Source organism: Chlorocebus sabaeus, chromosome 25 (genome assembly GCF_047675955.1).
Source record: "Chlorocebus sabaeus isolate Y175 chromosome 25, mChlSab1.0.hap1, whole genome shotgun sequence".
In the NCBI taxonomy this organism is placed as follows: Eukaryota; Metazoa; Chordata; class Mammalia; order Primates; family Cercopithecidae; genus Chlorocebus; species Chlorocebus sabaeus.
The window spans coordinates 57,267,403-57,281,949 of record NC_132928.1 but is presented as its reverse complement, the minus strand read 5'-3'; the positions used below and the strand labels follow the sequence as shown (position 1 = coordinate 57,281,949).

Sequence of the window (14,547 nt, the reverse complement as noted above, 5' to 3'; positions counted from 1 at the left end):
TCCCACACACACCACAGTATTCTCTAAAACTCTAAATCATTCATATTCTACTTGCACCCTTTCAGTGTGATTCAAATATAAGATAGTGACTAGGTCACTGAATTTGAGTGATGAGTAACTTCCCAGACAACCATCATACTACTTTACACCAATTGTTTTCTAGGCCTGAATCCCTGTGCCAGCAGCCACCAAAGAGGCATGCCACATTTGAGCCTTATCATCCTTCTGATGGCAGCAGTTAAGGGCTCTGGATTGCTTGACATTTTCTTAACAGAACATTTAATGAATTTTTTTATTTGCAATTTTTCTTAAACCTTTATTTATTTATTTATTTATTTTTGAGACAGGGTCTTGCTCTGTTACCTATGCTGGAGTGCAGTGATGTGAACACAGCTCACTGCAGTCTCGACCTCCTGGGCTCAAGATCCACCTGCCTTAGCTTCTCATGCAGCCGGGACCACAGGCACTCACCACCACCTCCAGTTAATTTTTTAAAATTTTTATAGAGAAGTGGGTCTCATTTTGTTGCCCAGGCTGGTCTCAAACTGCTAGGCTCAAGCAATTTTCCCACCTCAGCCTCCCAAAGTGCTGAGATTGCGGGTGTGAGCCATTGCACCCAGCCAGGTACAGCATTTTTTACAAACTGAAGGTTTGTGGCAACCTTGTGTTAACCAAGTCTGTCAGTGCCATTGTTCCAATTGGCATGTGCTCACTTCGTGTTCCTGTGTCACATTTTGGTAATTCTGATAATATTTCAAACTTTATTATCACATCTGTTATGCTGATCTGTGATCAGTGATCTTTGATGTTACCATTGTAATTGTTTTGGGGTACCACAAATTATACCCATATAAGAGGGCAAACTTAGTGGATAAATGTGTGTGTTCTGACAGCCCCACTGACCAGCTGTTCCGTCTTTCTTCCTCCTCTTGGGCCTCCCTATTTCCTGAGACACAACAGTATCAAAATTAAGCCAATTAATTACCCTGAAATGGCTTGTAACTGTTCAAGCAAAAGGAAGAGTCGCACATCTCTCGTTTTACATCAAAAGTAGAAATGATTAAGCTTAGTGAAGAAGGCATGTCAAAAGCCGAGACAGGTTGAAAGCCAGGCCGCTTGTCACAAACAGTTAGCCAAGATGTGAATGCAAATAAAAAGTTATTGAAGGAAATTAAAAGTGGTACTCCCATGATACAAAACTAAAACAGCCTTATTGTTAATACAGATAAAGTACTAGTGGTCTGTGTAAAAGACTAAAGGAGTCACAACATTCCCTTAGGCCAACGCATAATCCACAAACACAACAAGGCCCTAACTCTCCTCAATTTAACAAAGGTTGAGGGAGGAGAGGAAGCTGCAGAAGAAAATTTGAAACTAAGAGAGGTTGATTCATGAGGTATAAGGAAAGCAGCCATCTCTGTAACATAAAAGTGCAAACTGAAGCAGCAAGTGCTGATACAGAAGCTGCAAATTATCCAGAAGATCTAGCTAAGAACATTGATGCAGGCTTCCATTCCAAGATGGCCAAATAGGAATAGCTCCAGTCTGCAGCTCCCAGAGTGATCGATGCAGAAGACAGGTGATTTCTGCATTTCCAACTGAGGTATCTGGTTCATCTCACTGGGCCTGGTTGTACAGTGGGTACAGCCCATGCAGGGTGAGTCGAAGCAGGGCAGGGCATCGCCTCACCCGGGAAGCACAAGAAGTTTGGGAATTTCCCTTTCCTAGCCAAGGGAAATCATGACAGACTGTACCTGGAAAAACAGGACACTCCTGCCCCAAGTACTGTGCTTTTCCCAAGGTCTTAGTAACTGGCAGACAAGGAGATTCTTTCCCGTGCCTGGCTTGGCGGGTCCCACGCCCAAGGAGCCTTGCTCACTGCTAGCGCAGCAGTCTGAGATTGAACTGTGAGGCAGCAGCCTGGCTCGGGGAGGGGCGTCCGCCATTGCTGAGGCTTGAGTAGGTAAACAAAGTGACCGGAAAGCTCAAACAGGGTGGAGGACACTGCAGTGCAGCAAGGCCTACTGCCTCTGTAGACTCCACCTCTGTGGGCAGGACATAGCTGAACAAAAGCCAGCAGACAACTTCTGCAAGCTTAATCGTTCCTGTCTGACAGCTCTGAAGAGAGTAGTGGTTCTCCCAGCACGGCATTTGAGCTCTGAGAATGGACAGACTGCCTCCTCAAGTGGGTCCCTAACTGGGAGACACCTCATACAGGTGGGTGCATCTCTGGGACAAAGATTTCAGAGGAAGGATCAGGCAGCAATATTTACTGTTCTGCAGTATTTGCTGTTCTGCAGCCTCCACTGGTAATACCCAGGCAAACAGAGTCTGGAGGGGACCTCCAGCAAACTCTAATAGACCTGCAGCTGAGGGACCTAACTGTTATAAGGAAAACTAACAAACAAAAAGGAATAGCATCAACATCAACTAAAGGACATCTACACCAAAACCCCATCTGTAGTTCACCAACATCAAACACCAAAGGTAAATAACACCACAAAGATGGGGAGGAACCAGAGCAGATAAGCTGAAAATTCTAAAAACCAGAGCACCTCTACTCCTCCAAAGGATTGCAGCTCCTTGCCAGCAATGGAACAAAGATGAAGAGAATGACTTTGATGAGTTGACAGAAGTAGGCTTCAGAAGGTCGGTAATAACAAACTTCTCCGAGCTAAAGAAGCATGTTCTAACCAATCGCAAGGAAGCTAAAAACCTTGAAAAGAGGTTACAGGAATGGCTAACTAGAATAAACAGTGTAGAGAAGACCTTAAATGACCTGCTGGAGCTGAAAACCATGGCACGAGAACTACGTGATGCATGCACAAGCTTCAATAGCCAATTCGATCAAGTGGAAGAAAGGGTATCAGTGACTGAACATCAAATTAATGAAATAAAGCAAGAAGACAAGTTTAGAGAAAAAAGAGTAAAAAGAAATGAACAAAGCCTCCAAGAAATATGGGGCTATGTGAAAAGACCAAATCTGTGTTTGACTGGTATAACTGAAAGTGATGGGGAGAATGGAACCAAGTTGGAAAATACTCTTCAGAATATTATCCAGGAGAACTTCCCCAACCTAGCGAGGCAGGCCAACATTCAAATTCAGGAAATACAGAGAACACCACAAAGATACTCCTTGAGAAGAGCAACCCCAAGACACATAATTGTCAGATTCACCAATGTTGAAATGAAGGAAAAAATGTTAAGGGCAGCCAGACAGAAAGGTTGGGTTACCCACAAAGGGAAGTGCATCAGACTAACAGCAGATCTCTCAGTAGAAATCCTACAAGCCAGAAGAGAGTGTGGGTCAATATTCAACATTCTTAAAGAAAAGAGTTTTCAACTCAGAATTTCATATCCAGCCAAACTAAGACTCATAAGTGAAGGAGAAATAAAATCCTTTACAGACAAGCAAATGCTGACAGATTTAATCACCACCAGTGTTTAAGAGCTGCTGAAAGGATGCACTAAACATGGAAGGAACAACCGGTACCAGTCACTGCAAAAACATGCCAAATTGTAAAGACCATCGATGCTAGGAAGAAACTGCATCAACTAACGGGCAAAATATCCAGCTAACATCACAATGACAGCAACAAATTCACACATAACAATATTAACCTTAAACGTAAATGGTCTAAATGCTGCAACTAAAAGACACAGGCTGGCAAATTGGATAAAGAGTCAAAACTCATCAATGTGCTGTATTCAGGAGACCCATCTCATGTGCAGAGACACACATAGGCTCAGAAGAAAAGGATGGAGGAAGATCTACCAAGCAAAAAAAAAAAAAAAAGCTGGAGTTGCAATCCTAGTCTCTGATAAAACAGACTTTAAATCAACAAAGATCAAAAGAGACAAAGAAGGCCATTACATAATGGTAAAGGGATCAATTCAACAAGAAGAGCTAACTATCCTAAATATATATGCACTCTATATAGGAGCACCCAAATTCATAAAGCAAGTCCCTACAGACCTACAAAGAGACTTAGACTCCCACACAGTAATAATGGGAGACTTTAACAACCCAATGTCAATAATGGACAGATCAATGAGACAAAAAATTAACAAGGATATCCAGGATTGAACTCAGCTCTGCACCAAGCAGACCTAATAGACATCTACAGAACTCTCCACTTCAAATCAACAGAGTATACATTCTTCTCAGTACCACATCGCACTTATTCTAAAATTGACCACATAGTTGGAAATAAAGCACTCCTCAGCAAATGTAAAAAACAGAAATCACAAGAAACTGTCTCTTAGACCACAGTGCAATCAAATTAGAACTCAGGATTAAGAAACTCACTTAAAGCCACACAACTACATGGAAACTGAACAACCTGCTCCTGAATGACTACTGGGTAAATAACAAAATGAAGGCAGACGTAAAGATGTTCTTTGAAACCAATGAGAACAAAGACACAACATACTAGAATCTCTGGGACACATTTAAAGCAATGTGTGGAGAGAAATTTATAGCACTAAATGCCCACAAGTAAAGCAGGAAAGATCTAAAATCAACACCCTAACATCACAATTAAAAGAACTAGAGAAGCAAGAGCAAACAAATTCAAAAGCTAGCAGAAGGCAGGAAATAACTAAGATCAGAGCAGAATTGAAGGAGATAGAGACACAGAAAAAACCCTTCAAAAAATCAATGAATCCAGGAGCTTGTTTTTTGAAAAGATCAACAAAATTGATAGACCACTGGCAAGACTAATAAAGAAGAAAAGTGAGAAGAATCAAATAGACACAATAAAAAATAATACAGGGGATATCACCATCAATCCCACAGAAATAGAAACTACCATCAGAGAATACTATAAACATCTCTATAACTCTATGCAAATAAACTAGAAAATCCAGAAGAAATGGATAAATTCCTGGACACATACACCATCCCAAGACTAAACCAGGAAGAAGCTGAATCTCTGAATAGACCAATAACAGGCTCTGAAATTGAGGCAATAATTAATAGCTTACCAATCAAAAAAAGTCCAGGACCAGACAGATTCATAGCCGAATTCTACAGAGGTACAAAGAGGAGCTGGTTCCATTCCTTCTGAAAGTATTCCAATCAATAAAAACAGAGGGAATCCTCCCTAACTCATTTTATGAGGCCAGCATCATCCTGATACCAAAGCCTGGCAGAGACACACACAAAAAAGAGAATTTTAGGCCAATATCCCTGATGAACATCGATGCAAAAATCCTCAATAAAATACTGGCAAACCAAATCCAGCAGCATATAAAAAAGCTTATCCACCATGATCAAGTCGGCTTCATTCCCCAGATGCAAGGCTGGTTCAACATACACAAATCAATAAACGTAATCTATCACATAAACAGAACCAATGACAAAAACCACATCGTTAGCTCAATAAATGCAGAAAACATCTTTGACAAAATTCAACAGCCCTTCATGCTAAAACCTCTCAATTAACTAAGTGTTGATGGAACGTATCTCAAAATAATAAGAGCTAATAAACCCACAACCAATATCATATTGAATGGGAAGAAACCGGAAGCATTCCCACTGAAAACTGGCACAAGACAAGGATGCCCTCTCTCACCACTCCTATTCAACATAGTGTTGGAAGTTCTGGCTAGGGCAATCAGATAAGACAAAAAAATAAAGGGTATTCAATTGGGAAAAGGAAAAGGGGAAGTAAAATTGTCCCTGTTTGCAGATGTATCCTCAAGGATATAGAGCTAAATATATCACTTGACCCAGCGATCCCATTACTGGGTATATACCCAAAGGATTATAAATCATGCTACTATAAAGACACAGGCACATGTATGTTTATTGCAGCACCATTCACAATAGCAAAGACTTGGAACCAATCCGAATGTCCATCAATGATAGACTGGATTAAGAAAATGTGGTACATATACACCACAGAATACCATGTAGCCATAAAAAAGGATGAGTTCATGTCCTTTGCAGGGACGTAGATGAAGTTGGAAACCATCATTCTCAGGAAGTTATCACAAAGACAGAAAACCAAACACTGCATGTTCTCACTCATAGGTGGGAACTGAACAATGAGAACACTTGAACACAGGGCAGGGAACATCACACACTGGGACCTGTCGGGGGGTGGGGGCTGGGGGAGAGATAGCATTAGGATAAATACTTAATGCAAATGACGAGTTGATGGTTGCAGCAAACCAACATGGCACATGTATACCTGTGCAACAAACCTGCGCATTCTGCACATGTACCCTAGAACTTAAAGTATAATAATATAATAAAATGAAACAAAAACAATTTATTTCTACTAAAAAAAAAAAAAAAACATTGACAAAGGTAGCTACACTCAACAACAGATATTCAATGTAGATAAAAGAGCCTTCTATTAGAAGGCGTCATCTAGGACTTTCATAAAGAGGAGAAGTCAATATCTGGCTTCAAAGGACAGGTTGACTCTGCTGTTAGGGGCTAATGCAGTTGGTGACTTGATGTCAATGCTCGTTTACCATTCTGAAAATCCCAGGGACCTTGAAAATTATGTTAAATCTACTCTGCTCGTGCTCTATAAGTAAAATAACAAAGCATGGATAGCAGCACATCTGTTTACAGCATGGTATACTGAGTATTTTAAGCCCAGTGTCGAGCCTACTGCTCAGAAAAAAAGATTCCTTTCAAAATATTACTGTTCATTTAAAATTTGTTTCCATGCCTGCTAACACAACATCCATTCTGAAGCCCATGGATCAAAGAGTAATTCTGACTTTCAAGTCTTACTATTTAAGAAATACATTTTGTAAGGCTATAGCTGCCATAGTGATTTCTCTGATGGATCTAGGCATTGCCATTAAGAACATTTGTAACTTGTGAGAGGAAGTCAAAATATCAACATTAACAGGAGTTTGGAAGATGTTGATTCCAACCCTCATGAATTACTTTGAGAGGCTCAAGACTTCAGCAGAGCAAATAACTGCAGATGTGGTGAAAATAGCAAGAGAACTAGAAGTGATGTGTAAATATGTGACTGAATTGCTGTAATCGTATGATAGAACCGAAGAGATGAGAAACTGATTACTACAAGTAGCAAGAAAACTGTTTCCCAAAATGAAATCTACTTCTGATGAAGATGCTGTGAACATTGTTTTTGTTGAAATAACAATGTTTTTAGAATATTACATGAAACTGTTATATAGCAGTGGCAGGGTGTGAGAGGGTTGACCCAATTTTGAAAAATGTTCTACTGTGAGTAAAATGCTATCAAACAGCATCATGTGCTACAGAGAAATCTTTCTTGAAAGGAAGAGTCAAAAGAAGCAGCAAACTTCATTATTGTCTTAAGAAATTGCCACAGCCACCCTAGCCTTCAGCACCTAGCATCCTTATGTCAGCAGCCATCAATATCAATGCAAGACCCTCACCAGCAAAAAGATTCTGATTCACAGAAGGCTCAGATGATTGTTAGCATTTTTAGCAAAAAAGCATTTTTAAATTAGGGTATGCATATTTTTTAGACATAATGAGATTGCACATTTTATAGACTTTAATACAATGTAAGCATAAATTTTATACATACTGGAAAACCAAAAAATTCATGTGACTTGTTTTATTGTAATATTAGCTTTATTGTAGTGGTCTGGAACCAAACTTCAGTATCTCCAAGGTATGCCTGTATATAGATAGATATTGGTACACATATATGTGAATGGTATACACACTTTGTGTGTGTGTACATGTCTGTATATACACACTTTGTGTGTGTGTACATGTCTGTATATACACACTTTGTGTGTGTGTACATGTCTGTATATACACACTTATATATGACTTATCTATCTAGTTTTATAACATCTCTTTTCAAAATCCCTTTAACTTGCCACCGACTACAGGATACAATAATGCAAAGTATTCAGCACTCTCAGATTTCAGTCCCTCACTACAGCCCATTTGTCCTGTGCTATTATCCACTGCCAGGATGCATCAGGTCCTGTGCACTCTGGCACATACTGTTCATTCTAGCTGTAAGAACCTTCTCCCCACAGCCACCACTTTTCTGTCCAAATTAAGTCTACTGCCTCACCCTTCATCCTTGCATCTATCCCACAACTCTCCATCTCCCACCACCTTCATAATGAATTTCTATAACCACCACATTGTGTAAAATAAGGGACTGAGTGTCTCCAAATACTATACAGTGTGACAGGGAAAAGCTGAAAATGTTAGTGCAGCCATATTGTCATCCCACTAAGGAACTATTCTTGAAAGTTTGAGAAACTTTCTGGTCACCAATATGCATGGTTGCTACTTGAGTTCTCTAAAGTTAACAATCACAAATGCACTCAAATAATACACATGTATTAATACATATAAACAAAAACTACAATTTCATAGAACTCTTTACTATCTTCAACCACCAACACCTAGCCCTATTCCTGATGTGGACTATAGAATAATTATGAGGCATGCCTCTATTGAGACATGAGGTCAAACCAGGAGCAGGCAGTGGACAGATGCTTTGGGCTCCAGAGGTTAGTCCCTGAAACCCTTTTCTCCTCATTGGCTAGTGTCCTTGAATATAGAAAGCAGTCCAATTGACCTTGCAGAAAACCACCAATTTTTATTACAAAACACAATATTCATCTGCCCAAATAAAACTCTGAAAAAGAATGTGACATGAGAAGCGCTGAAGACACTAGTTCAAAGTCATGTCCCAGACATTCTCGAGAAATTTATGTTCAAATAAATAAAAATATTATTTTTTAGTAATACCACTTCCTTGACAAAATTTCTGATTTGAAGTTAATTCCTAGTGATAAAAGGACAGTACAGAAACTTGCCGCAAATGAATTACCACAGGAATAACCAGCTATCCTGGGAGGTGCCTGCTGCATTTGGCACCTTGTCTCTGCTCTCTTTAGGTTTTCTTACATGTCAACTTAAACAACACCTAATACATTAGTACTAGCTATTATATAGTGCTGATGCTAATACATAGTGCTTCGTGTCAGGCATTCTTCAAAGCACTTTGCATATATCCCATTTACCACAATTCTAGAGGTAGATACTTTTATTCCCACTTTACAGATGAAAACTGAGACACAGAACAGTTGTGGCCTAAGATGTGATGATTTATTTCCTCCTTAGACAAAATGGATTGCTCCCCATTACCTACAGTATAGAGCCCAAATTCACAGCCCTCGAATTGCTACTCAACCTCCCATTCTGACTTTTTCCCAATATCACCTCCCAAAACTCCCCATAACTCTGAAGTGCCATCAAATATTGTCCCATCATTGTGCCCATGCTAAGGACAGATGTGGTACAGTAGTAATCTTATGTTGCTGCAAATGTGTTTTTAGCCTGATCAATTTAAACTTGAGAGAGAATTTACAAGTCAGATTTCATATTAAAAATCAGATATACAGTTACTGGGACTTCTTTTAGAATCCTATCTGGAATTCTAAGAGTCTGAAGCTAGGCACAAACTGTGAATAGAAACTATCAGTTGGAGCACTGTAGCAGGTGTCTCCATTGGACATCTCCATTTGTTCACAGTTGCCATCAGTCACACAAAGCATGCCAGTTTCACTTGCTTCCGTTACTGACCTGGCCTCTAAAGGCCTTCAACACATTGCCCTAAAACCATCTTTTGCCTACTTAAGTCTCCCTATCCTCCAAGACTAAGCTCAAATGTCACTGCCTCTCATAAGTATTTCCTAATTATTCCAGCTGAAATTTATCTCCAGCTTCTGAATTCCCCCTAGCATTCTGCTTATTATGACACATCACACTCTGCTTTGTAATTAGTTGTGTATATGCTTCCCTAACAACAAGGTAGAAACTGAGTCAAGGTTAGGTAACCAATTCTGTGATATTGGGCAACAAAACTGAACACAGCACCTTGTGTTCTAGGATTTGAACCCTAGATAAATAAAACAGCATTAGCACATTGAAAAGGGTAGAGAGAAGTGACTTTACACACACACACACACACGCACACACACTCTTCACTCTTCATGCCCCTCTGCCTACTGTTTATGTAAAAATCATGAGACAACTTGACGAATGTATTATTTTTTTAATAGAAACCACATCACTTCATATGTTACAGCATGTAATTCAAGAGGGTCCCAGAAAGTATTTTCATCCAAAAAATAACGGAAAGGATAAGAACCCGCACCACCCAAGCCTTTGGTTCATCTTTTTTGTTTTGATCTCTGTTCTCTTACCACAATGACATGCTGCTTCCAGAATGGAACTCTGTCTTTAAGTTCTATACTAGTTAGGAGGCTAGTCTATCAGCTTGCCTTAATAACGTAATGGATGTCCTAATTTAACTGAGGAACCTGGACAAGTCTTCCTTGATTTCAGCTTCATCCCAAGGCCCATGAATGTTTTCTTTAAAAAGCTGCAAGCGAATGAGGTAGAATGGACAGAGACATGAGATAGACATCAGCAGAAGGGCAAAGAGTATGGCTCCCACAGCACTGATGGACAGTAGGCCTCCTAAGGCTGAAAATGCAAAGAGCAGTGTGACCCCCACATAGCTCCGGGGAGTACATGCCTTTAGTTTCTTCTGTAACATGGGCCATAGGGCAAAAATCTGAATGGCAAACGTCACCATGATGAAGGCATGCAGGGACCGGGGAAGACGTGAAGCCAAGCATACAGAAGCAAAGATGGCCATGTTCAAGGATAGCGTGCTGGATACAATGGCAGCATTGGCACCATAGTCAAAAAAGATGAGGTGGCCTAACAGCATGAAGACTGACATGGCATAGATGGTGTCAGTGCTAACAGACTCTGTAAGGGTCTTCAGCACTGGTGAAAACCCATAAGTGAAAGTAATGAAGACTAGGGCACTCTTCAGGTCAGCCCATCGGGTCTGCCCACTCTTCTTCCGCCCTTCACCTCCATCAATGAGATCAAACAAAACATACCCAATCAGTGAAGAAGCCAGGCCAGTCCCAAAAAGCCAATGGGGGGCCAGAAGACCCTCATCCATATACCACCAGATAACCACAAAAACACAAACACTGCACAGCTGCTGGATCACTACACTGGACTCAAATACCACAGCCCAATATTGGTATTTCCGAGCATGGATGTTTTTCCGAAGCTCTTCCAGGAATCGCCGGTCCACATAGTTATCAGGAAAGGGCTGTCGCTCATACAAGACCTTCTGCCACTTGACCTCCTTGGTGCTAGTTACAGGTTGGGCACACATTATCCTTTCATTCAAACTCAGGCCAGTTTAATCATCGCCCTCACAGAAGTCCAGGTGGTTCTTGATCTTTATGAAGTTTTGAAATGAGACCTCCCTGGAAATTCCATGCTGTGGTTGATGTTCTATCAACCTTTCCTTGTTTTCAAAGGCAGCAACCCAGGCTAGGCCTACAACAGATGAATCTGTCTCTGAGGCAGGAAAACACAGCCAAGTTCCTAGAAAAAGAGAGACTGTGAACCTACGAAAGTTGTGAAAGGTCAAGAGTAGTACTGAGTTAAAGTCAAATCAACTCAGTTTACTAAAAGTCTGAGCAAAATGTATGTGGTAGTCACCTTATTAATTTGGGGCATTAAAACTGCATTTCAGATTTGAAAATTATAATTCCTTGAATAATAATAGACATCTGTTAGCTATCATTTATTGAGTGCCTATTATGTGCTAAATGCCTTATGTATCTTCTTTCACTTAATCCTCACAACCTTGCAAGTTAGTATTAGTACTACTTTGGTAAAAAAGCTGAGATTCAAGATGCTTAAGTAACTTTGCCCTAAGGTAACAGAGCAGAGCCAGGATTCAAACCAAAGTCTTATCCCAAAGCCTGTGTCTGACGTTGTATCTCCCTCTAAACCAGTTCTTAACTCAGTGGTTCACATACCCCTTCGGTGTATCACATTGCATGCTTATATCCGGATTTGTGTGAATTTATACGGATAATATCCATAGCTTTTATTGGTTCTCAAAGGCATGTTATATTTTTTAAATTACCAATCCAAAGACAATAGTAAGCTGCACCATAAAGGTATGAGCTCTACAGTTTGTTTAGCCAAAATCAAAGACTCAAAGAAACTAGACTCTTCTTCCATTAGCTGAGCTTAGCATCCTTTAAAGAGCTATCAGTCTACTCAAAACAAGGAAACTCTTGCGAGGATCGAGAAAGGTAATCATCCCTTTTTCACAATGAGAAAACTAAGAGTCAGAAACACCACAGGCATCCGGCAAATTTGAGGAAAAAAAAATTTCATATTGCCCGACTTTATTTCTTCCATGAAGACCACGACAAGTGTTGCCTGCCAGGCCAGACACCATTACCCGCTCTCTGCAGCAGGGATCCCAGCCCGGGAATCTTAAGGCCACCGCCGAGGCTGGAGGGTTCGCGACGCCCAAAAGGGCAGCGCCCGCCCGCAGAGTGGGGCTGGGAGGGGACAGGGTAGGGTAGGGCAGGGTAGGGTGACCCCAGGGGTGCGCCTTCACTCTCCGGACCTCCCACTCCAGCCGCCACCCCTCACTCAGCCTTGAGCCTGCGAGAGACAGCAGAGGAGAAGGAGCCCCGGAAACACTGAGGGTTACACGGAACCCACCTGCCCGAGAGTTCCTAGGGATGCGCAGCTGGGGGACGGCGGCACCTAGCCTTTTTCCCGCTCCGGGGCGCAGGGGCTGCGACTGTGGCGGAGCACTTCCGGGTCCGCCGCAATCTCCTCAGCGAGAGCACCCTTCCCCAGCCGGAACCATCGCGACGTGGCTGCTGCCCCCTCCTGGCTGCTCAGAGGACCTCCGGGCTCCTCTCCTGGAGACTGGCCCAAACCCTAGTGCTCTGAGCCTAGGAAGGCAAATCTCCAGCAATCCCCTATTGAAAGATGGGATGTGCCATCTGAAGGGCTGGGTAATGCAGGAGAGGACAAGGAAAGAGGCTGGGCCAGTGGGTGAGAGATAATGGCCGCTTTTGTTGCGCTCCTTTTATTAAGTCAGGCCCTCAGCTGGGACTTCCCATGCATCCATGCGTTCATTCCACAGATACTGACTGAATGCCTGCTCGTAACAAGCCCTCCTTGGGGGGGCTCATGATACAGCCGTGAATGAAACAGACAAAACTTGCTGCTCTCATGAAACTCTCTTTTTTGGTACATTGACCTTTACACTGATTATATCATCTTCCCCCTCAAAGAGGACAAATCTAAGGCTCAGATAAGTTGAATTTGTCCAAGGACAGGCACCTGGGAAGTAGATGAACAGAGATCAATATCCAGTTATCCATAGATTCAAAGCTTGGTTCTTTCCTCTTTAACTCCTAAAAGAGGAAAGGAGAAGATTGCTAATTAAACTGAGTTCACAGAAATATTAAAGGATGTATAAACGAAGGAAATAATAAACAAAGGGATGTAGTAAAACACGGGATACAGTGGATACAAAAGTCAGAAAACATGACCCATTTACTAGCTCAGTGACTCAAGGCAGATCACACTACCTGACTTTGGATTTCTTCATCAGTAAAATGGAGATGACATTATTTGCACTTGGCTACTGTATAGGATGGTCAAAGAGTCAAATATAAAATATAAAAATGTTTTGTAAAGTGTTCACTATATGGCTGCTATTAGCTGACTTTGGCCATCATAATGATAGCAATGTTTAAGTGTGATACATTCTGTAAAATGTTCTCTATTTCCCTCTAGGCTTCTGTTGCAAAATTTGACAAGATTCCTTGGCTTAGTGAGGCCAGCCTCGTAAACAAGCCACTAGTGCTCAGCCTCCCCAGAAGGTAACCTCTCAGCCACTGAGGGCAAAAGATTTACGAAACATCTCACAGAAGATGATTTCTTCTTAAGGGATGATAATTATACAATTATCAGAGGGCGCATTTGATCCATTGAGAAACTCAAGTCAAGTGCTTTAAAAATAGAAATATTCCGGGTTTCTCAGAGAAAAATGATCACTGAGTATAGACTTGGCTAGAGATGAGATCTCAAATTATTTCCCTCTACCACTCAACAGTATAAGATAATTTTGCCGCTAGACACTGTCTCTCAAAACACTTCCATCCTCTTTCTCACCCCACCTTTTCTCCACTGCTGTAGTCTGAAATTTTCACATTTTTACCATCAAAAGTCTAGAACAGTAAGTTCCCATCTTTATAGAATAGTAACTCTGTATGTAACTTTGAGGTACCCTCCTACAATCTTGTTAGTCCTATTCCTTCCAGACAGACTACTATGTGACACATACATCTATTTTTCAAAATTGCAGGAATTACATGTCTAGGGAGCATTTCAGCTGTCTCTTGAAATTATTGGGTTACCATGTTCCTTCTCCATTTTTAATGAAATGGTTCCTAAGTGTAGTGATAAACCCCACTCTGGAAAGGGGACATGGACAGAAGGGTAAGTTTGAAGCAGTGTTGGGGTGAATGAAAGAAACCAGAAGGAGGGCAAAGAAAAGGCAGGCATAGAGGCCATTCCAAAGGTACATGACAGACAAAAAAGGATCCACTCCTTGGCATGCGAAACAGCTTGTTAGAAAAGCCAGACTCCCCGAAAAGAGTTTCTCCTCCTGTTGATAACTACCATGTACC

The 14,547-nt window shown here is 41.3% G+C and overlaps 2 protein-coding genes across 2 annotated transcripts in view; one reads left to right on the top strand and one right to left on the bottom strand.

Moving 5' to 3' along the window:
- C25H1orf105 (chromosome 25 C1orf105 homolog) overlaps positions 1–14,547 on the top strand; it is a 47,332-nt gene that overhangs the window by 9,948 nt on the left and 22,837 nt on the right. The window contains exon 2 of the mRNA XM_007989512.3: positions 13,652–13,737. Within this exon, the coding sequence (XP_007987703.2) occupies positions 13,652–13,737 (86 nt within the window). The remainder of the gene's footprint in view (positions 1–13,651; positions 13,738–14,547) is intronic.
- Positions 10,033–12,688, bottom strand: PIGC (phosphatidylinositol glycan anchor biosynthesis class C). The gene is made up of 2 exons (XM_007989509.3): positions 12,560–12,688; positions 10,033–11,416 (listed from the first exon to the last, which is right to left on the bottom strand). Exon 2 carries the CDS (start codon positions 11,199–11,201, stop codon positions 10,308–10,310), a length of 894 nt encoding a protein of 297 aa, XP_007987700.1. The 5' UTR covers positions 11,202–11,416; positions 12,560–12,688; the 3' UTR covers positions 10,033–10,307.

Excerpts from the sequence above, each read along its gene's own strand:
- PIGC (XM_007989509.3), bottom strand. The coding sequence starts at position 11,201 with ATGTGTGCCCAACCTGTAACTAGCACCAAGGAGGTCAAGTGGCAGAAG.